Genomic DNA, 20,737 nt, shown 5'->3' with positions numbered 1-20,737 from the left:
TGTATCAACCAGGTAGCTTTTTTTTTTACAACGGTATCAGGAAAAAATGCACCATAAAACGTATTGCACAATTTTTCCTGAGTACGTAGATACCTCATATGTGGTGGAAAGTAATTGTTTGGGCACATGGTGGGGCTCAGAATAGAAGGAACGCCATTTAGCTTTTCAAACGCAAAGACGCGGTGCACTGATCGGTCGCTGCAGGACGCACGGTCGGATGAGATACAAAAAGCGTTGGGGATACGGAAAAAAAAAGGTCACGCCAAAAATTGAGCAGGGATGCAGATCCGTTATGTGCATCCCTGATCAGCGCTTGGTGGGACGCACGGACGGATGCGATACAAAAAGTGTCACGAATATGGAAAAAATCACGCCAAAAATTGAGCAGGGATGCCGATCCGTTATGTGCATCCCTGATCAGCGCTCGGCGGGATGCACAGACGACTGCGATACAAAAAAAATAAATTATACTCACAGTACCAAGAGGATCACTGACCAGAGGAACTGCAGAGGAACAAGAAGGCAGTGAGATGGACAGCTTTACAGGAGCAGCAGGCAGGACGTTGGACAGATCAGCAGAAGGACCCAGCGATGGAGGCAGATGTGATCGGGCCAGTGAAGACCTCGGACGACCCGTGAAGGCAGGTAGGAGGACGTCGGGGGGGGGTTGCAGAGGGGGATGGGGAGAGGGGGGGGCAGAGAGGGAGAGCAGAGGGGGCAGAGAAGCAAAGGCAGAAGGAAGGAACTTTGGAAGCAGAATAGAGATGACAGAGGAGGAAGGCAGATCGCGTGGGGAGCAGATCGGGATGCCGGGGGGCAGATCGGGGCGTAGGGGGGCAGATCGGGGGGGGCACGGGCAGGGGCCTTCACGGGAGCGTGCAGGGGCCTTCACGGGAGCGCGCAGGGTCCATCACGGGAGTGCAATACTTACCATTGGAGCAGGCGCGGTGACATCAGAGGCGGCGTGTGCGGCGGCAGCAGCGGTAGTGTGGTACCAAAAGTACCAGCCAGTGCACGCTGCAGACATGTTGGGGGAGGGTCCTCAGACCAGCACAGGCCTGGGGAGGTAAGACACGATTTATGGATGGCAGATGGAATAAAATATAATAATTTAAGGCCACTCCAAAAGTACATATATTCAATAAGGAAAGAGAGGAGTCTTAAGGGGCCAATCATGATATAATCAAAGAAACATAGGAAGCCTTGTGCATATCAAAATATATCAATTTATTGAGTGATCAAACTACACAAGGACACAATACATAGACATTAAAAACCTTCATAAAGTGCAGTAGGTGAAGCTCAGAGAAAGAAGTTCCCATACCTAAGAATCTCTGCCATGTTTTTTGAAATAACAAATGGGGGTCTAGCAATGCTCCCTATTAATTACAAAAGGAGTCATGGAAGATGTCATGGAAGCATTGCTACTTACCCATAGTATGAAGATCAATAAAGGCAAGTGCCAGGGCAGAGATCCGGTACCAGCGGGAGGAAGCCCCAATGCGTTTCGCTGCGTTGCTTCTTCAGGTGCAGTGTGTGGCAAGTGTACCCCACGGACTCTCCTTTATATGCTGCCAATCCCAAAGATTATCCACATTAGTGCCGCATGCGCCGCGCCGGGCATCCCCCGTCCGCCCGCCACTTCCAAGTTCCACCAGCGGAAGTGACTCATAATGATGTCACATCCTACCGCTTGAGAAATCCTACGTGCGCGCGGAGTGGAGAGTGGCACGACGCATGCGCCGCGGACATCTCTGTTGTGGGCACGGAGGTGGGCGTCCCCAGCCTCACAATCCCATATCCAAACATACCGTAAGTAGTGTATGTCGCCCGCCGAATTCATTACATCACAGGATGCAGCAAGAGAGGAGGAGGACAGCCCATATATGGCATATGCTCCACCTCAAAATTCCACTGCACTCAATATTGCAGGCAGCGGCGACAGACCCATAAATAGAGCCCAAACATAGGAGAGACTGGGGTTATGTTATAATAGTCCTGGTTCACACATAAAATCATGCAATACATCTAGAATAAGACAACAGATAATATATCGAAATACATCGTAGTGGAGGATAATATGGAGGACAGAAATGGACATCCATATATAAATAGAAAAAATAGAAAATCTTTATAATGGAAAATTCATCATTTATAATGTCATCCCGATCCAAAGGAAGAGAGGAAATTGCTTATATCCAATTGAATGTATCATAAGTCAGTCATAAAGATGGGGAAGCAGGACATCTTAATTACCTAAGTCAAAAGCCACATCAAAAACAAAAAGAAAAAGGGAACAAAAGAATAAAGTTAAAATCAATTTAAAAACAACACATATATGCTAAAAAACACACATGAGTTGCCCCCAGAGAGACAGAGGAGAAAATTATGTTAGATATATATCAAATTGAGATAAGATGTAGTTAATCATGATATTTCATGTTTATAAAAATGCCGAGAAGCTGAGTTTCTCATTGAGACCATTCGGTGTCATGGTCCCCAGGCGAACAATCCAGCTACACTCCCGTTGAGCAAGGGTCTTACTATAATCACCACCCCTCGCCCCAAGGTGTACCACGTCAATTCCCCTAACCTTAAAAAGGGTCGGGTCACATCCATGTTCCACCTTGTGGTGACGGGGTAGCGTGGTCAAACGTGGGTCATCAAACTCCAAAGCTGTAGCCGCCAAAATGTTCCTGACATGCTCACATGTGCGTACCCGTAATTCACGAGTAGTGAGCCCTACATAGATTAGGTTGCACGCACACGTGGCATAGTAAACCACATTGGTAGTACCACACGTGATATGGTGGCGGATTTGAAATTCACGACCACCATCAGCAGAGAGAAAAGACATGGCCCTAATCATATTGCGGCAAGCAATGCAATTGCCACAGGGAAAGAAGCCCCAGAGTGGTTCTCCAGCATCAAAAATACGCGGCACCCTGGACACATAGTGACTATGGACCAGGGTATCGCGCAAATTCGAGGCCCTCCTAGCTGTCATGGGGGGATTATCCGGCAAACTAACTCCAATTGTGGGTTCCGTTTTGAGTATGTTCCAGTGACGTTTTAAAATGGATCTCATATCCTGTCATTTATCATTATAGGTAGAAATAAAATGGGCAGATGGAATAGTCTCCTTCCTCTGTCTGGAGATTAGCAGTTCGTCTCTTGATGTGTTTCGGGCGCGTCGATATCCCCTCTGCACACTCCTTCCACTATAGCCCCTCGATAAAAATCTTTCCCTAAGATCTTGGGCCTGCTTCTCAAAAAGAGTTTCATTGGAACAGACCCGTTTGGCTCTTAAATATTGGCCAGTTGGGATTGCGGAGATCGTAGATGGAATATGGGCTGATGACGCGTGAAGGAGACTATTTACTGAGGTCTCTTTGCGATAGATTGTAGTCTGGATAGAGCGGTCAGGATGCACCAAAATACGAATATCCAAAAAAATCAATAGAGGTAGGGTGGCACTTAAATGTCAACTTAATAATATAATTATTCAAATTCAAATCAGAAATAAACTGTGAAAACTCAAAATCAGTGCCCCGCCAAAGAATCAAATTTCGTCAATAAAATGGAGCCAGCACTACGCTTGGGACGCGGCGGGCACGCCCTCACCAAATACCTCCCTCTCCCAAAACCCAAGGAAGAGGTTGGCATACGAAGGCGCACACGCCGCGCCCATCGCAGTGCCGCGCTCCTTTAAGAAAAAACGATCTTTAAATAAAAAATAGTTGTGGGTCAAAACAAATAAAAGTAATTCCATAATCAATTCATTCATTGGTGCATCCAGACCGCTTGTCTCCAGAAAGAACCTAGCCGCTCTGAGACCATACTCGTGCTTAATTGAAGAGTACAAAGACTCACCGTCCACTGTGGCCAGGATAACGCCCGGGTCCACAAAGATCCCATCTATCTGCCTCAGGACGTCAGTAGTATCCCCGACATAGTAGGGCAAAGTCTGAGGATGCAGGTAAAAATCAGAGGAACCAGAGGATGCAGGTAAAAATCAATAAACCTGCACACTGGCTCAGACAGCCCCCCAATGCCGTAAACTATCGGACGACCCAGGGGGATGAGGGGATCTTTGTGGACTTTGGGGAGTAAATAAAAAGTCGGAATTTTTGGATCTTTAACTAAGAGGCCCTCCATTACTTTTTTAGGGATCAAGCCCTGCTGAAAGGCTAAATCCAGAATCCCAAAAAGGGTAGCCATAAATCTCTCCATAGGGTTGGAGAAGATGGAGGAGTATGATGACTTGTCTCTCAGCTGCTTGAAGGCCTCCCGTTCATACATTTTAATCGGCCAAATGACAACATTCCCTCTTATCAGCTGGTTTTATGAGGACATCAGGCAGGGATCTTAATTCACTCAAAGCATTCCTCTGATCTCTGGTGAGATTATCCCTACCACCCTTACAACCCGCTAGTGCCTTGAAATCATCTGACACCAGTTTATGAAAAATCTCAACCGCCGGACAGAGTGAAAAGGGGGGGAATGTAGTCGACCGAGGGTAAATATTTTTGGGAAATTTACCTCCAGACGCTGAGAGACAGTCACCATCCAACTCCTCCAAAATCTCCAAGACCTCGGTTTCAGATGTCGTAGAACAGTTATCCCGCACCTCCTTATGGGCATGTAGTTTCTGAAGAACAATTTTTCGTGAAAATAGGTTTAAATCTTTGAGTGCTGTAAAGTAATCAAAACCATTATTAGGTACAAAAGATAAACCTAATTCTAAAACCTCCCTCTGAGATTTAGAAAGAACAACATCAGAAAGATTAATCACCTCTAAATTGTTGGTTTTATTTTTACTTTTTTTCTCCGCTGGTTCAGAGGGAAAGATCTTTCTTTTCGTGGATGCAGAGGTGGATTGTTTGTTCCTATTGTTGCCCCACTTGCTAGTAAGGGGAGTCGTGAACCTTCTTTTAGTCATCAAATCCTCATCCAAAGATGAGAGAGACGAGGCTGAAAAGGACTTAGAATGATCAAGAGTCCCAACACCTTTTTTTTTCCTTTGATTTTTTTGGGGGTGCTTCCATCTGTAGACAGAATTACTTTTAAAGTCCCCAAAGTCTCTCTTGTATTTTTTAGTTTTAATTTCAATGACATCCTTTTCCCATTTGGAGAAAGATTTTTCTAAATCCTCATTTAGTTTTCTTATAGACTCCTCAGATAGTCTTGAGGATAAATCCTTCTTCAAATCCTCAATCTCAATATTAAGCCGAGAAAGTGTTTCCAAATTTATTTTCACCAAGAGGTTCATAAAGCTTCTGGAACAATTGGTCGCCAAGTCCTCCCATTCCTTCCTAATATCGTCATTATCCACGTTGAAGGACGGGAACACCTGGATCCGTAGTCCCCTTGGTATAAGGCCCTTGCTCAAGTACCTCTCCATGAACGCCTTATTCCACCTGACCCGTGTTTTTTGACTCAATGAGAACTTCAACCTTTCAATCAAGCCATCTGTCTCTCTAGAATTAGATGTTACAACATTTTCTGAGTCATCATTAAAAACCTGCTCCAATTTTGTTTGCCACGTGATTTCACGTGCAGTTTCCATCTGTCCCATGGAACAAGCTGTGAAAATACACAGTAAAAGGGTTATAAGACACGATTTATGGATGACAGATGGAATAAAATATAATAATTTAAGGCCACTCCAAAAGTACATATATTCAATAAGGAAAGAGAGGAGTCTTAAGGGGCCAATCATGATATAATCAAAGAAACATAGGAAGCCTTGTGCATATCAAAATATATCAATTTATTGAGTGATCAAACTACACAAGGACACAATACATAGACATTAAAAACCTTCATAAAGTGCAGGAGGTGAAGCTCAGAGAAAGAAGTTCCCATACCTAAGAATCTCTGCCATGTTTTTTGAAATAACAAATGGGGTCTAGCAATGCTCCCTATTAATTACAAAAGGAGTCATGGAAGATGTCATGGAAGCATTGCTACTTACCCATAGTAGGAAGATCAATAAAGGCAAGTGCCAGGGCAGAGATCCGGTACCAGCGGGAGGAAGCCCCAACGCATTTCGCTGCGTTGCTTCTTGCGATCCCCCGTCCGCCCGCCACTTCCGGGTTCCATCAGCGGAAGTGACTCATAATGATGTCACATCCTACCGCTGGAGAAATCCTACGTGCGCGCGGAGTGGAGAGCGGCACGACTTGCCTCTATTGATCACCTAGCAGGTATCAGATGAACTCCTCACCTTTAGCTCTCTTGCAATCGTCTCTTCTTGCTCCTCAGTGCTGCAGGGGCTGGGGGTGACATGTTTTAGATCCATCTATGATCTGCTGTAGCTGCTACAATAGATCATAGCAGGATCTCACAGTATCGCACTAATTCGGGCATTATTTTTGCCGAAATTAGTGCGAACGATGTAGTTGGCGGTTCAGATTTGAACAGCCAATCACATCGATCGCCTATGGGGGGTGGCGATGCCACCCGCCTGGGGTCAAGCAAAGGTCCCCTGCTGTAAGAAACAGCAGGGGATATCATTTGAAAGCCATTGCTATGGCCACGGCAATCAAATGAAGTTTAGGCAGTAAAATTACGTCCCTGGTCGTTAAGTCACGTTAAAATAGGACGTAATTTTACTGCCCGCGGTCGTGAAGGGGTTAACATCATTTCTTAGATCTGCTATTTCCTCTTTCACTGCCTGTGTGAAGTCTTGGAATAGGTTCTTCATATAATCTGCTGTAGGTAGAGCCTTTAGGTATTCTTTTATACTTAGGTCTTGTTGGAGAGAGTTATGATCCTCATCTTCACTCTCTGACCATTGATAAGTTGGGAGTGAGCTTGTTTTCTGTTTGTGTGGGTCACTGAAATGTTTAGTATGCTGTGGGGTTTCTGCTGCAGGACGTTTTTGTGCTTTATTCTCATCTTGAGTCTTCTTAGGTGTCTTATGCACCTTGTTTGTTTCTTCAGTATGAGGTTTGTTATTCTTCCCCATTTTGTCTGGTTTTATATCACTACACCGGGAGCTGGGAGTCAAATAGTTAAATCATTGAATTCTGCACCTAGATTTCTTTGTAGTACTCAGGACCTTTAACTGCCTGTCAGCTCCTGTCTGCACTACAATCTCAGATGGCCTCGGGAGATAAGAGCAGGGGCTGCCCTGGGGAACAGAAGGCAGCCAAGGAAGACAAACATTGCCGGGGGAGGGAGACAGGAGCTGCTGGTCACCCGACACCTAGCAGGTGTCAGATGAACTCCTCACCTTTAGCTCTCTTGCAATCGTCTCTTCTTGCTCCTCGGTGCTTAAATCTTAATTAGCTGTCTGTAGTTTGCAGCAGGGATCTTTTCTTCTGGTGCTGTATTTTATGATGGCAGATTTTCCTCCACGTTGCAGCCTCTCTGTCTCTTCTTGATGGGACTTTCTGTGGTCTCTGGGGTTTTTTCTTTCACTTAGGGGTCCCCACAATGTCTCCTTTTCCTGTATCCTTTTAGGGTGATTTAGTGAACTTTATTCGGTGTTTTGTTCACTTCTCTTCTTGATATTCAGGAGAGCTGGGAGAGATGTGTCTTCTCTGTTCAGTAGCTAGGCCACACCCCCTTTTGTATGTTTATTAATCAATCTAAGACGTTCGTTCTGCAGTGCGTACACTGGGAGGAATTTTCAGATTAGGGATTTTGCCACATGTAGAACCGAAGGAGTTGTCTGTACTTGTAAGTACTTGTAAGTGTCCACTGAACTATGTCGGAAAAACAAAGAGACAGTTCAGAGTATCAGTATCAGTGAACGTCTGGGTGACGTAAGACACAAACGAGACAGGAGACATGAGGTTGCACCTAAGTTTATCAGATGGGGAGATTGAAATAGGAAGATTCTCCAGAGGGAAGCAAGATGGACATTCTTGCTTAATTCGGTTAATCCTAACGGACTGAATGAGCAGCTAAGCTTCCATAGCTTTATTCAATAACAGGATCCTGTCTGCATCTATCCCCATTTTCTTTTTACTGACAAAATACTGATATATAAAAAATTCCCAGCCTTTCTACTTTGGCAACTTTAGCCATTCTCTCCATCTAGTGATTTTGGTACTATCAGGAGTAGGTTTGACAATTGATAACACCTTTAATAAAATTTTAAAAAATAGTGATTGTTTTCTTGTATTATATCTTACCCTTATATCTTAGCAACACTATAACCATGATACAGGGTCCCTATCTTTATATGTTGCCTTGCCTCTGTCTGCTGCCTTGCATATATAACTACATATTTCTATCACTGCTTTGGTCTATTCCGATTATTTTATCTTGGACATGGTCTATAATTTATTCAAAGGACTGCCCGTTTTACTTTAGATGTATTGAGAGCTTTTCAAAACTCATATAATCTATTTAGTAAACTATTCATCTTTGTGGAACATATCTTATCTCCCACAGTTTCCGGGGGGGGGGGGGGGGGCAGCTTTCTTTGCAGTGCTCTCTATTATCTGTGCAGTATTATCTGCTGCACAGCCTGTGGAACGCATACTGTGTTCCACTCTGCACTTTCCTATTCAGAGAATGTTAGACCCGCCCATGACATGTGAGCTGTCACAGCGTCTAGCATAGAGCCTTATCTATTAGTGCACACCTACTTTACAAGCGTAGCCATGCCAACTACTGTATATGGACCCTGGAAAGCAATATGTGTTCTAATAAGCACTTCCTTGTTTTGGGATCACATGATTCATTTTAGACATGTGATCAGCGCTGGCTACGTGGTTGATGCTATGAGGGCCGGAAGTGAGGGGCGTTCCAGTGGGGGCACGCCCCTGGCGTCCTTTAAAGCCTGTTTGAAAATCAGGGAGAGTGTCAGCAACAGGAGCAGCAAGTAACTTTTTACCTCCTGCACTCATCTGAACCAGCCTTATGGGATATTGTGACTGGGCATTGTTTTAAGTAGCAGCACCAGCAGGGAACTCCTTATCTCCTGCACTTATGGGAATCAGCCCTACAGGATATTGTCTGAACTGGGTGCAAAAACCTAAAAAAACATCACTATGGGGAGATAAGGTATGCACATCAGTGACTATGTAAGGGGAATACATGTAATAGCAGAAACTGCTGTGTGAATACTGACATGAAAAATTCAATAGCTGTATGTAAGAATGAAATGTGAAAAATGGAATCTGCATTACTGCCATGAATATATGAATAAAGAGAAATTTAGCTACTGAATTGATCAATGCAATAGAGCCCCAACACTACGCCAAAGTATTTCTCTACGTTGGGGTCCCTAGCTTGTGTGTGTCCTCTCATGCAGTTAAAAAACTTACCGTGTATGGGAAGCTGAGACCCAGGCTATATATACGATGTGGATTGGCAATAGGTGTGTATGGGGAGGGTTCACAAACGAAAAACTACTAACAAATAAGAAATAACGTTTGGAACTCCATTCTATGTCTGAACTGGGTGCAAAAACCTAAAAAAACATCACTATGGGGAGATAAGGTATGCACACCAGTGACTATGTAAGGGGAATACATGTAATAGCAGAAACTGCTGTGTGAATACTGACATGAAAAATTCAATAGCTATATGTAAGAATGAAATGTGAAAAATGGAATCTGCATTACTGCCATGAATATATGAATAAAGAGAAATTTAGCTACTGAATTGATCAATGCAATAGAGCCCCAACACTACGCCAAAGTATTTCTCTACGTTGGGGTCCCTAGCTTGTGTGTGTCCTCTCATGCAGTTAAAAAACTTACCGTGTATGGGAATTCTTATTTGTTAGTAGTTTTTCGTTTGTGAACCCTCCCCATACACACCTATTGCCAATCCACATCGTATATATAGCCTGGGTCTCAGCTTCCCATACACGGTAAGTTTTTTAACTGCATGAGAGGACACACACAAGCTAGGGACCCCAACGTAGAGAAATACTTTGGCGTAGTGTTGGGGCTCTATTGCATTGATCAATTCAGTAGCTAAATTTCTCTTTATTCATATATTCATGGCAGTAATGCAGGTTCCATTTTTCACATTTCATTCTTACATATAGCTATTGAATTTTTCATGTCAGTATTCACACAGTAGTTTCTGCTATTACATGTATTCCCCTTACATAGTCACTGGTGTGCATACCTTATCTCCCCATAGTGATGTTTTTTTAGGTTTTTGCACCCAGTTCAGACATAGAATGGAGTTCCAAACGTTATTTCTTATTTGTTAGTAGTTTTTCGTTTGTGAACCCTCCCCATACACACCTATTGCCAATCCACATCGTATATATAGCCTGGGTCTCAGCTTCCCATACACGGTAAGTTTTTTAACTGCATGAGAGGACACACACAAGCTAGGGACCCCAACGTAGAGAAATACTTTGGCGTAGTGTTGGGGCTCTATTGCATTGATCAATTCAGTAGCTAAATTTCTCTTTATTCATATATTCATGGCAGTAATGCAAATTCCATTTTTCACATTTCATTCTTACATATAGCTATTGAATTTTTCATGTCAGTATTCACACAGCAGTTTCTGCTATTACATGTATTCCCCTTACATAGTCACTGGTGTGCATACCTTATCTCCCCATACTACAGGATATTGTGACCGGGCATTCATTTGTTCTAAGGTTGCATTGCATGAACTTTTAAATGCAACAGCTGTCCACAGTTCAATTCCCCTGATTAACCACAGTTACTAGTGGTGGATAACGCGTTGGGTGAATGATGGGAGACTTTATATGCTACACCAGACACAGCAGCACTATGTGTATTTAAGAAGGGAGAATCCTGGTAATTAGTCATATCATAGTAGTCCATGAGGATGACCAACTTAAAGTAGGATACCCAGTGGATCACTGGTTATGGCATGTTTTATACCTCTAGGTATCTATAATACATAGTAGTAATTGTCCTGTTGTGTCTATCAATTTTACGGCCACTATAAATATTTTTTCTGACCCCTCCTACTTTTTATATACTGTTAAGCCTGCTTTACACGCTGCAATGTATATTACAATGTTTCGGCGGGGTCACGTCGTAAGTGACGCACATCCGGCATCGTAAGGTACATTGCAGTATGTGACAGGTACATGCGATTGCGATTGAACATTAAAACGTTCATCGCATACACATCGTACCTTTCTCTAGAATTGCACGTCAGATTGTTCATCGTACCCGGGGTAGCACACATTGCAGTGTATGACACCACGGGAACGATGAACAGATCTTACCAGCGTCCTGCGGCTCCCGGCCCACAATGCGTAAGGAAGGAGGTAGGCGGGATGTTTACGTCCCGCTCAGCTCCGCCCCTCCGCTTCTATTGGCCGGCTGCCGCATGACGTCGCTGTGACGCCGAACTTCCCTCCCACTCCAGGAAGTGGACGTTCGCCGCCCACATCGAGGTCGTATGGAAGGTAAGTACGTGTGACGGGGGTTAATCGTTTGTGCGGCACGTTTAACAAATTGAACGTGCCACACATACGATGGGGGCGTTGCAAATCGCATACGATATCGTATGCGAAATTGCAACGTGTAAAGCAGGCTTTAGAGGAGGTAGGGTGTTTTATAAGGATATTATACCCTGTGGAGCACTGTTTATTTTCTATATTTGCTTTTTATGATATCTCTAAAACACACAGTAACAACTGCTTTTGTGTGCGTATCATATATACGGACAATATAGTTAGTCCTTAGTACCGTTTACCTCTTCTACTATATCTATTCAATACTTGAGTAGGGGGGGATGATGCCGGTATGGACTTATTGACACTGTGTATTGTCCCAAAACTTGGGACATAACCATTGATCCTTCCTACATACTGTGGCTTGAAATCTTCGTTTTTTTTGTCTGTATAAATGTTGCTGTGTCTGGCAATAATGTGCTGATTTTATTGCACTTTGCACTTGTGTATCTTGGTGGTGGCTATTCAATCAGGTTGTTAGGAACAGTGAGGGCGAGCCGCCGCGGAATGGGGGCACCACAAATCTAGGGTCCTTAAAGCCCCATTGGTAGGTAGGACACAGATCAGGGACAGATATAACCCTTCCTGGTCCATATTATCAATACTTCATATACAGGGCCGGATTATAGGCGGGGCAGGCGGGGCTCCAGCCCAGGGGCCCCCACCAAAAGAGCTTCTAAGGGGGCCCCCACCACCAGGGCCATACTTGTCAGCATTTTTTTTTTCTTCACACCCTCTCCCCCTCTATAAAGACAGTCTAATAAATCAGCTGTGTTTTCGGAGGGGGGGGGAGTGGGGCGGTGCACCGGCATTTATTTGTATCTGCGTCTTTAAGACGCAAAAACAAACTGCGGGCACAGGACGCTGAATGACCCCGGAAGTACCAGTGCTTGCGGGGTCAGAGGTGTGCCAATGAGCTTCCTATGTGCTGCGGCCGTCATTGGCGTACCCAGCGAGGGGCGGGGGGCACCTGCAGGCCCGACACACTAGCATGCAGCAGGAGCAGGAGGCAGCGCTGTGCTGTGCCGGCTCTGCTGTGTGTCCGGCATGCACACAATGCAGAGGAGCGCAGTGGAGCCGGTGCTCGCAGCTTCCTCCTTCTTCCTATTCAAATGTATTTGCGTCTTTCAGACGTAAATACATTTGAACAGCGCGCCGGGACTGGGACCCGCCCCCGACGTGCAGCAACGTGATGAGATCAGCACCTTGCTGACGTCATCACAGTGCTGCGGGCGCCGGCACACGGGACATCAGATGGTAAGCGCTCCATGAAGGAGCCGAAGAGACAGGTTTAATTAATGATGATGAGTGGGGAGGGGCTGAGGACACAGAACGGGGAACATCTGTGAAGGAAGTGGAACACAGCTTTGTGGCAGGCAGAGGAGGAGTACTGTATTCCGAGGGGGGAGGGGGGAGGCAGGAGTGTGTAGGGATGGGGCAGTGTGATTTGTGTGTGTAGGGGGTGATGAGGGTTGCATTGTATTGTGTGTGGGGGGAGGGGTAATGGGGGGGTGCATTGTGTGTAGGGGGTGATGGGTGGGTGCATTGTATGTGTGTTTTGTGTGGGGGGAGTTATGGGGGGTGCATTGTATTTGTGTGTGTGTAGGGAGGAATGGTGGGTGCATTGTATTTGTGTGTGTGTGTGTGTGTGTAGGGGGTGATGGGGAGTGCATTGTGTGTGTGTGTGTGTTTGTAGGGGGTGATGGGTGCATTGTGTGTGTAGGGGGTGATGGGGGGTGCATTGTGTGTGTGTGTAGGGGGTGATTGGGGATGCATTGTGTGTTTGTGTGTGTGTGTGTAGGGGGTGATGGGGGGTGCACTGTGTGTGTGTGTGTAGAGGTAAAGGGGGGTGCATTGTGTGTGTGTGTGTGTAGGGGGTGATGGGGGGTGCATTGTGTGTGTGTGTGTAGGGGTGATGGGGGGTGCATTGTGTGTGTGTGTGTGTGTGTAGGCGGTAAAGGGGGGTGCATTGTGTGTGTGTGTGGGGGGGGGTGATGGGTGGGTGCATTGTGTGTGTCAGAGCTGTGTGTGTGTGTGTGTCAGAGCTGTGTGTGTGTGTCAGAGCTGTGTGTGTGTCAGAGCTGTGTGTGTGTCAGAGCTGTGTGTGTGTCAGAGCTGTGTGTGTGTCAGAGCTGTGTGTGTGTATGTGTGTGTGTGTGTTAGAGCTGTGTATGTGTGTCAGAGATGTGTGTGTGTATGTGTCAGAGCTGTGTGTGTGTCAGAGCTGTGTGTGTGTCAGAGCTGTGTGTGTGTCAAAGCTGTGTGTGTGTGTCAGAGCTGTGTGTGTGTATGTGTGTGTGTGTATGTGTGTGTGTGTGTGTGTGTCAGAGCTGTATGTGTGTCAGAGCTGTATGTGTGTCAGAGCTGTATGTGTGTCAGAGCTGTGTGTGTGTCAGAGATGTGTGTGTGTCAGAGACGTGTGTGTGTCAGAGACGTGTGTGTGTGTCAGAGACGTGTGTGTGTCAGAGACGTGTGTGTGTCAGAGACGTGTGTGTGTCAGAGCTGTGTGTATGTGTGTCAGAGCTGTGTGTATGTGTGTCAGAGCTGTGTGTATGTGTGTCAGAGATGTGTGTGTGTCAGAGATGTGTGTGTGTCAGAGATGTGTGTGCGTGTCAGAGATGTGTGTGTGTGTCAGAGACGTGTGTGTGTCAGAGACGTGTGTGTGTGTGTGTGTGTCAGAGCTGTGTGTGTGTCAGAGCTGTGTGTGTGTGTCAGAGCTGTGTGTGTGTGTGTCAGAGCTGTGTGTGTGTGTGTGTCAGAGCTGTGTGTGTGTGTCAGAGCTGTGTGTGTGTGTGTCAGAGCTGTGTGTGTGTGTGTGTCAGAGCTGTGTGTGTGTGTGTGTCAGAGCTGTGTGTGTGTGTGTCAGAGCTGTGTGTGTGTGTCAGAGCTGTGTGTGTGTGTCAGAGCTGTGTGTGTGTGTGTCAGAGCTGTGTGTGTGTGTGTGTCAGAGCTGTGTGTGTGTCAGAGCTGTGTGTGTGTGTCAGAGCTGTGTGTGTGTGTGTGTGTCAGAGCTGTGTGTGTGTCAGAGCTGTGTGTGTGTGTCAGAGCTGTGTGTGTGTGTCAGAGCTGTGTGTGTGTCAGAGCTGTGTGTGTGTGTGTCAGAGCTGTGTGTGTGTGTGTCAGAGCTGTGTGTGTGTCAGAGCTGTGTGTGTGTCAGAGCTGTGTGTGTGTCAGAACTGTGTGTGTGTATGTGTGTGTGTGTGTCAGAGCTGTGTATGTGTGTCAGAGATGTGTGTGTGTGTATGTGTCAGAGCTGTGTGTGTGTCAGAGCTGTGTGTGTGTCAGAGCTGTGTGTGTGTCAAAGCTGTGTGTGTGTGTCAGAGCTGTGTGTGTGTGTGTCAGAGCTGTGTGTGTGTGTGTGTCAGAGCTGTGTGTGTGTCAGAGCTGTGTGTGTGTGTCAGAGCTGTGTGTGTGTGTGTGTGTCAGAGCTGTGTGTGTGTCAGAGCTGTGTGTGTGTGTCAGAGCTGTGTGTGTGTGTCAGAGCTGTGTGTGTGTCAGAGCTGTGTGTGTGTGTGTCAGAGCTGTGTGTGTGTGTCAGAGCTGTGTGTGTGTGTGTCAGAGCTGTGTGTGTGTGTGTGTGTCAGAGCTGTGTGTGTGTGTCAGAGCTGTGTGTGTGTGTGTCAGAGCTGTGTGTGTGTGTGTCAGAGCTGTGTGTGTGTGTGTGTCAGAGCTGTGTGTGTGTGTGTCAGAGCTGTGTGTGTGTGTGTCAGAGCTGTGTGTGTGTGTCAGAGCTGTGTGTGTGTGTCAGAGCTGTGTGTGTGTGTGTCAGAGCTGTGTGTGTGTGTGTGTGTCAGAGCTGTGTGTGTGTCAGAGCTGTGTGTGTGTGTCAGAGCTGTGTGTGTGTGTGTGTGTCAGAGCTGTGTGTGTGTCAGAGCTGTGTGTGTGTGTCAGAGCTGTGTGTGTGTGTCAGAGCTGTGTGTGTGTCAGAGCTGTGTGTGTGTGTGTCAGAGCTGTGTGTGTGTGTGTCAGAGCTGTGTGTGTGTCAGAGCTGTGTGTGTGTCAGAGCTGTGTGTGTGTCAGAACTGTGTGTGTGTATGTGTGTGTGTGTGTCAGAGCTGTGTATGTGTGTCAGAGATGTGTGTGTGTGTATGTGTCAGAGCTGTGTGTGTGTCAGAGCTGTGTGTGTGTCAGAGCTGTGTGTGTGTCAAAGCTGTGTGTGTGTGTCAGAGCTGTGTGTGTGTATGTGTGTGTGTGTATGTGTGTGTGTGTGTGTCAGAGCTGTATGTGTGTCAGAGCTGTATGTGTGTCAGAGCTGTATGTGTGTCAGAGCTGTGTGTGTGTCAGAGATGTGTGTGTGTCAGAGACGTGTGTGTGTCAGAGACGTGTGTGTGTGTCAGAGACGTGTGTGTGTCAGAGACGTGTGTGTGTCAGAGACGTGTGTGTGTCAGAGCTGTGTGTATGTGTGTCAGAGCTGTGTGTATGTGTGTCAGAGCTGTGTGTATGTGTGTCAGAGATGTGTGTGTGTCAGAGATGTGTGTGTGTCAGAGATGTGTGTGTGTGTCAGAGATGTGTGTGTGTGTCAGAGACGTGTGTGTGTCAGAGACGTGTGTGTGTGTCAGAGACGTGTGTGTGTCAGAGACGTGTGTGTCAGAGACGTGTGTGTGTCAGAGACGTGTGTGTGTGTGTGTGTGTGTCAGAGCTGTGTGTGTGTGTGTGTCAGAGCTGTGTGTGTGTGTCAGAGCTGTGTGTGTGTGTGTGTCAGAGCTGTGTGTGTGTGTCAGAGCTGTGTGTGTGTGTCAGAGCTGTGTGTGTGTGTGTCAGAGCTGTGTGTGTGTGTGTGTCAGAGCTGTGTGTGTGTGTGTCAGAGCTGTGTGTGTGTGTCAGAGCTGTGTGTGTGTGTCAGAGCTGTGTGTGTGTGTCAGAGCTGTGTGTGTGTGTGTCAGAGCTGTGTGTGTTTGTGTCAGAGCTGTGTGTGTGTCAGAGCTGTGTGTGTGTGTCAGAGCTGTGTGTGTGTGTGTCAGAGCTGTGTGTGTGTGTGTGTGTCAGAGCTGTGTGTGTGTGTCAGAGCTGTGTGTGTGTCAGAGCTGTGTGTGTGTCTGTGTGTGTGTCAGAGCTGTGTGTGTGTGTGTCAGAGCTGTGTGTGTGTGTGTGTGTGTGTGTGTCAGAGCTGTGTGTGTAAGAATCAGTCTGTGCAGCACCCCAGAACTATATGGGTCCCCAGAGCGCTATGTCACCTATCCCAGTAATGAGTACACCACCAGAGCTGTTTGCCACTCCAGTAACGTCTATGCCCCCTGCCCCTCCTGTAATGTATATATTGTAGCCCCCAGCCCCTCCTGTGATGTATATACAGCAGTGCTGTCAGTGTGCAGTCATGTCTGTTAGTGACAGCCATCGTGAAACACAGCCACATGTCCTAAAGGAGCTAGACGGAAACAAGCGGGAGAGGTGAGTGAGGCTGCTGGCGATTTCCCCATATTAAAACCTGTAAAGGCTCATGCACACGTAACTGCTGAATATTCTGCAGCGATTTGACAGCACATGTGCGCGTCAAATCGCTGCAGAAACACTGCATAATGGATGCAGTTTTTCTTTACAAAAAATGCCGATTTCATGCGCTCTGGCTGCTGCCCCCACCATAGACAGAGTGGGAGCTGCATCCATAGCGCACGGAATAATTGACATGCTCATTTTATGAACTCACAGATTTGGGTCAACATTTTAGCACCCAAATCGCTGCGTTCATAATAGCAACGTGCGCACGTGGCATGCACAATCTACATAAATTGTGCTGGGGACGCAGGACGCATGCATTTACACTGTAGTGCTATACGCAGTGTAAATGCATGGAATTACGCAACGTGCGCACGAGCCCTAATGCGTCTGTGTCTGCATGTATGTCAGTGTATATGACTGTGCATATATTTGTCTGTTTATGTGTATTTTTCTGAATTTGTCTTCAAATATGTATATATACGTATGCCTGTATGTGTATGTGCGTGTCTGTGTGTGGATGGGGTCCACTGAGACTCTTTCACCCGGAGGCCACAAAAACCTGGAGCCGGCCCTGGCTGCCTTAACATTGGGATCAATAAAAAGTATGTGAGTAAGGTTCTGTACGCACGTTGCGTATTTGCATGCAGTTACGCTGCGATCTGCACCTCAGCGTAACTGCATGCGTCCTGCGTCCCCAGCACAATCTATGAAGATTATGCAGGAGCCGTGTGCACGTGGTGTATTAGAGCGCAGCGATTCGGCTGCTGCCTGAAGCGCTGCGCTCTAAGAAGTGACGTGTCACTTCTTTCATGTGCTTTGGATGCAGCGCCTGCTCTGTCTATGGGAGGGGCTGCACTCAGAGCGCATGAAATTGGCTTTTCATTACGGACTCTTTCTGTAGCGATTTGAAGCGCATGTGTGCTGTTCAAATCGCTGCAGAAAGTTCTGCAGAGACAAACGCAACGTGTGCACATAGCCTAACTCTACTTTCTGTGTATAAGTGACGGCTGTGAGTGATCCTGGACTGTATCTGTATTGTAGTGCTGTAAATCTGAATGTGGCAGAACAGGATAAGATAAATGTTCATTGGATTTATATCTAAATGCTACGGTTCGCGCTCTACTGTTATGGCTAAAAATGTTAACGTTATGGGGCCCCCACCAGATTTTCTGCCCAGGGGCCCCCACCAACCTTAATCCGGCCCTGTTCATATATATCACCCTCAGACCCCTCCATCAGCTTTCCTACACCTGGCCACTCAGTGTGCACCTTCACACTACATGCACTTTTGTATGTTTGATGTTTTGGATGACTGGAAATCTTTTCATTGATTACTAATAAAGTTATTATTTTTATGGGTATAAAATTCTGGTCTGAATATGAATGCCATCTGGCCTGGTGGATTTGTCAATGTTTAATTTACTCAGACGTAGGCGTACTTCTTCTGTTAAATTAATTATATCAGATGGTGAACTTTGATTTTTCACTTGTTGAATGATCCCTGGAACAGTCAGTTCTTTGGTGAACACGGATGAGAAGTGCCTGTTTAATAGCACAGTCTTTTTTTTTGTCCTCTATAACTAACTTGTTATTGTATTTTAAGGGGCTGATACTATGCTTTGTTTTCTTGTTTTCCTTTTGGCATTAATGTATTTATAAAAGATTTTGGGATTTATTTTAATGTCCAGGCAATTTTTGTTTCAGTAGCTAGTTTTGCTTGCTTGATTTCTTTTTTACATTCCCTATTAATATCTTTATACTCCTGCAATGCTATTTCTGTATTCTTAGCCTTTAAGATTTTAAATGCCCTTTGTTTTTGCTTTATTATACTTTGTACAGTCTTAATTATCCATAGTGGTTTCTTTTTATTCCTGGACATTTTATTACCAGAGGGTATACGTTGTTTACACGACTCTAGGAGTATATCCTTAAACTTACCCCATTTATGTTCGGTATCCCCAGTTACCATGACATTATCCCAATCTACACATTTAAGCTCTTCCCCTAATTTGTTGAAATCAGCTTTCCTAAAATTCCAGGTTTTAGCATTTCCCCTTTTAAATGTTCTATTGAATATTACTTTGAAGTTTACCATATTATGATCGCTATTGCCCAAGTGCTCTCGGACCTGTAGATCTGAAATTGTATCTGGTCTATTTGACAGGACCAGACCTAGCAAATTATCTCCTCTGGTCGGTTCATCTACCATCTGAGAGAGATAATTATCTTGAATTGTGGATAAGAACTAAGGGGCCCTTTGCGCACTACGACATCGCAAGCCGATGCTGCGATGCCGTGCGCGATAGTCCCCGCCCCCGTCGCAGCTGCGATATCATGGTGATAGCTGGCGTAGCGATCATTATTGCTACGCCAGCTTCACATGCACTCACCTGCCCTGCGATGTCGCTCTGGCCGGCGACCCGCCTCCTTATTGGGGGCGGGTCGTGCGGCATCATAGCGATGTCACACGGCATGCGACCAATAGAAGCGGAGGGGCGGAGATGAATGGGACGTAAACATCCCGCCCACCTCCTTCCTTCCGCATAGCTGGCGTATGCCTCAGGACGCAGGTAGGAGATGTTCCTCGCTCCTGCGGCTTCACACACAGCGATGTGTGCTGCCGCTGGAACGAGGAACAACATCGTAACATCGGTCATTTCCAAATCATGGAAATGACCGACGCTACACCGGTGATACGATTACGACGCTTTTGCGCTCGTTAATCATATCAAAAAGGCTTTACACACAACGATATCACCTGCGACGCCGGATGTGCATCACTTTCAATTTGACCCCACCGACATCGCACCTGCGATGTCGTAGTGTGCAAAGTGCCCCTTACAGCTTTTAGCACAACCAGAAGATTCTATGTCCCACTGTATGTCTGGATAATTGAAATCCCCCATAATAAGAACCCGATTATTATTAGTATTATTATTATCAGCTGCCTTTTCAATTTGTTCCAGAATTTCACCCTCTACCTGTTCAGGTATGTTAGGAGGCTTATAGCAAACTCCAATTAGCATTTTTCATTATTCCCATCCCCATATACATTTACCCATATTGACAACATTGTTGCAGTTCCCCCCCAATGTCATCATTCAACACAGGGTTTAGGCTAGATTTGACAAATATACACACTCCAGCACCTTTTGTGTCTTTCCTGTCCTTCCTGAATGTAGTATAACCCTCTACGTTTGTCACCCAGTCGTGGCTTTCATCCAGCCAGGTCTCTGTAATGCCCACCACATCATAATCCATGGTTGATATAAGAGTCTCAAATTCATTCATTTTGTTTGCAAGACTTCTTGCATTTGCTTGTAGACATTTAATACTATTAACACATTCCTTACTCCTAGCCTCTCTATGTTCCTTGCATGTCCCAGACCCCTCTAATCCTCCATTGACCCCTACCTTCTCACTGTCTCTATCTGATCTATCCCCTTATTTGCTCCACTACCCTCCCTCCCCCCAGATCCTAGTTTAAAAGCTCCTCCATCCGTCTGACCATTTTCTTCCCCAGCACAGCTGCATCCACCCCATTGAGGTGCAGCCCGTCCCTAACGTAGAGCCTGTAGCCGACTGAGAAGTCGGCCTAGTTCTCCATGAACCCAAACCCTTCCTTCCTGCACCAATTTCTAAGCCACGTATTTATCTCCCTTAGCTCACGCTGTCTTTCTAGTGACGCTCGTGGCACTGGTAGTATGTCTAAAAACACCACCTTGGAGGTCCTGGACTTCAGCTTCTCTCCTAGTTACCTGTAATCATTTTAAGGCCCTTCCACCTGCCTCTAACTTTGTCATTAGTACGAATGTGCAACATGACCGCTGGGTTTTCCCCAGCCCCACCCAGCAATCTGTCTATCCGATCCGCAAT

General features: G+C 46.0%; 2 protein-coding genes across 4 annotated transcripts in view; one reads left to right on the top strand and one right to left on the bottom strand.

The window, feature by feature from the left end:
* The window catches only part of LOC142245214 (glutaminase kidney isoform, mitochondrial-like), a 1,837,395-nt gene that overhangs the window by 916,569 nt on the left and 900,089 nt on the right, over positions 1–20,737 (top strand). The window lies entirely within an intron of this gene.
* LOC142246016 (uncharacterized) lies at positions 1,282–6,257 on the bottom strand. Its single transcript, XM_075319023.1, has 4 exons — positions 6,230–6,257; positions 4,796–5,586; positions 4,543–4,695; positions 1,282–2,256 (listed from the first exon to the last, which is right to left on the bottom strand). The coding sequence occupies exons 2-3, from the start codon at positions 5,576–5,578 to the stop codon at positions 4,681–4,683; spliced, it is 798 nt and encodes a 265-aa protein (XP_075175138.1). The 5' UTR covers positions 5,579–5,586; positions 6,230–6,257; the 3' UTR covers positions 1,282–2,256; positions 4,543–4,680.

The sequence above is a fragment of the Anomaloglossus baeobatrachus genome, chromosome 7 (assembly GCF_048569485.1).
Source record: "Anomaloglossus baeobatrachus isolate aAnoBae1 chromosome 7, aAnoBae1.hap1, whole genome shotgun sequence".
In the NCBI taxonomy this organism is placed as follows: domain Eukaryota; kingdom Metazoa; phylum Chordata; class Amphibia; order Anura; family Aromobatidae; genus Anomaloglossus; species Anomaloglossus baeobatrachus.
Note: the sequence above shows the minus strand (reverse complement) of the source record. Positions and strands in the feature narration are given on the sequence as shown.

Coding starts and splice junctions, on each gene's coding strand:
- LOC142246016 (XM_075319023.1), bottom strand. CDS start 5,578: ATGGGACAGATGGAAACTGCACGTGAAATCACGTGGCAAACAAAATTG.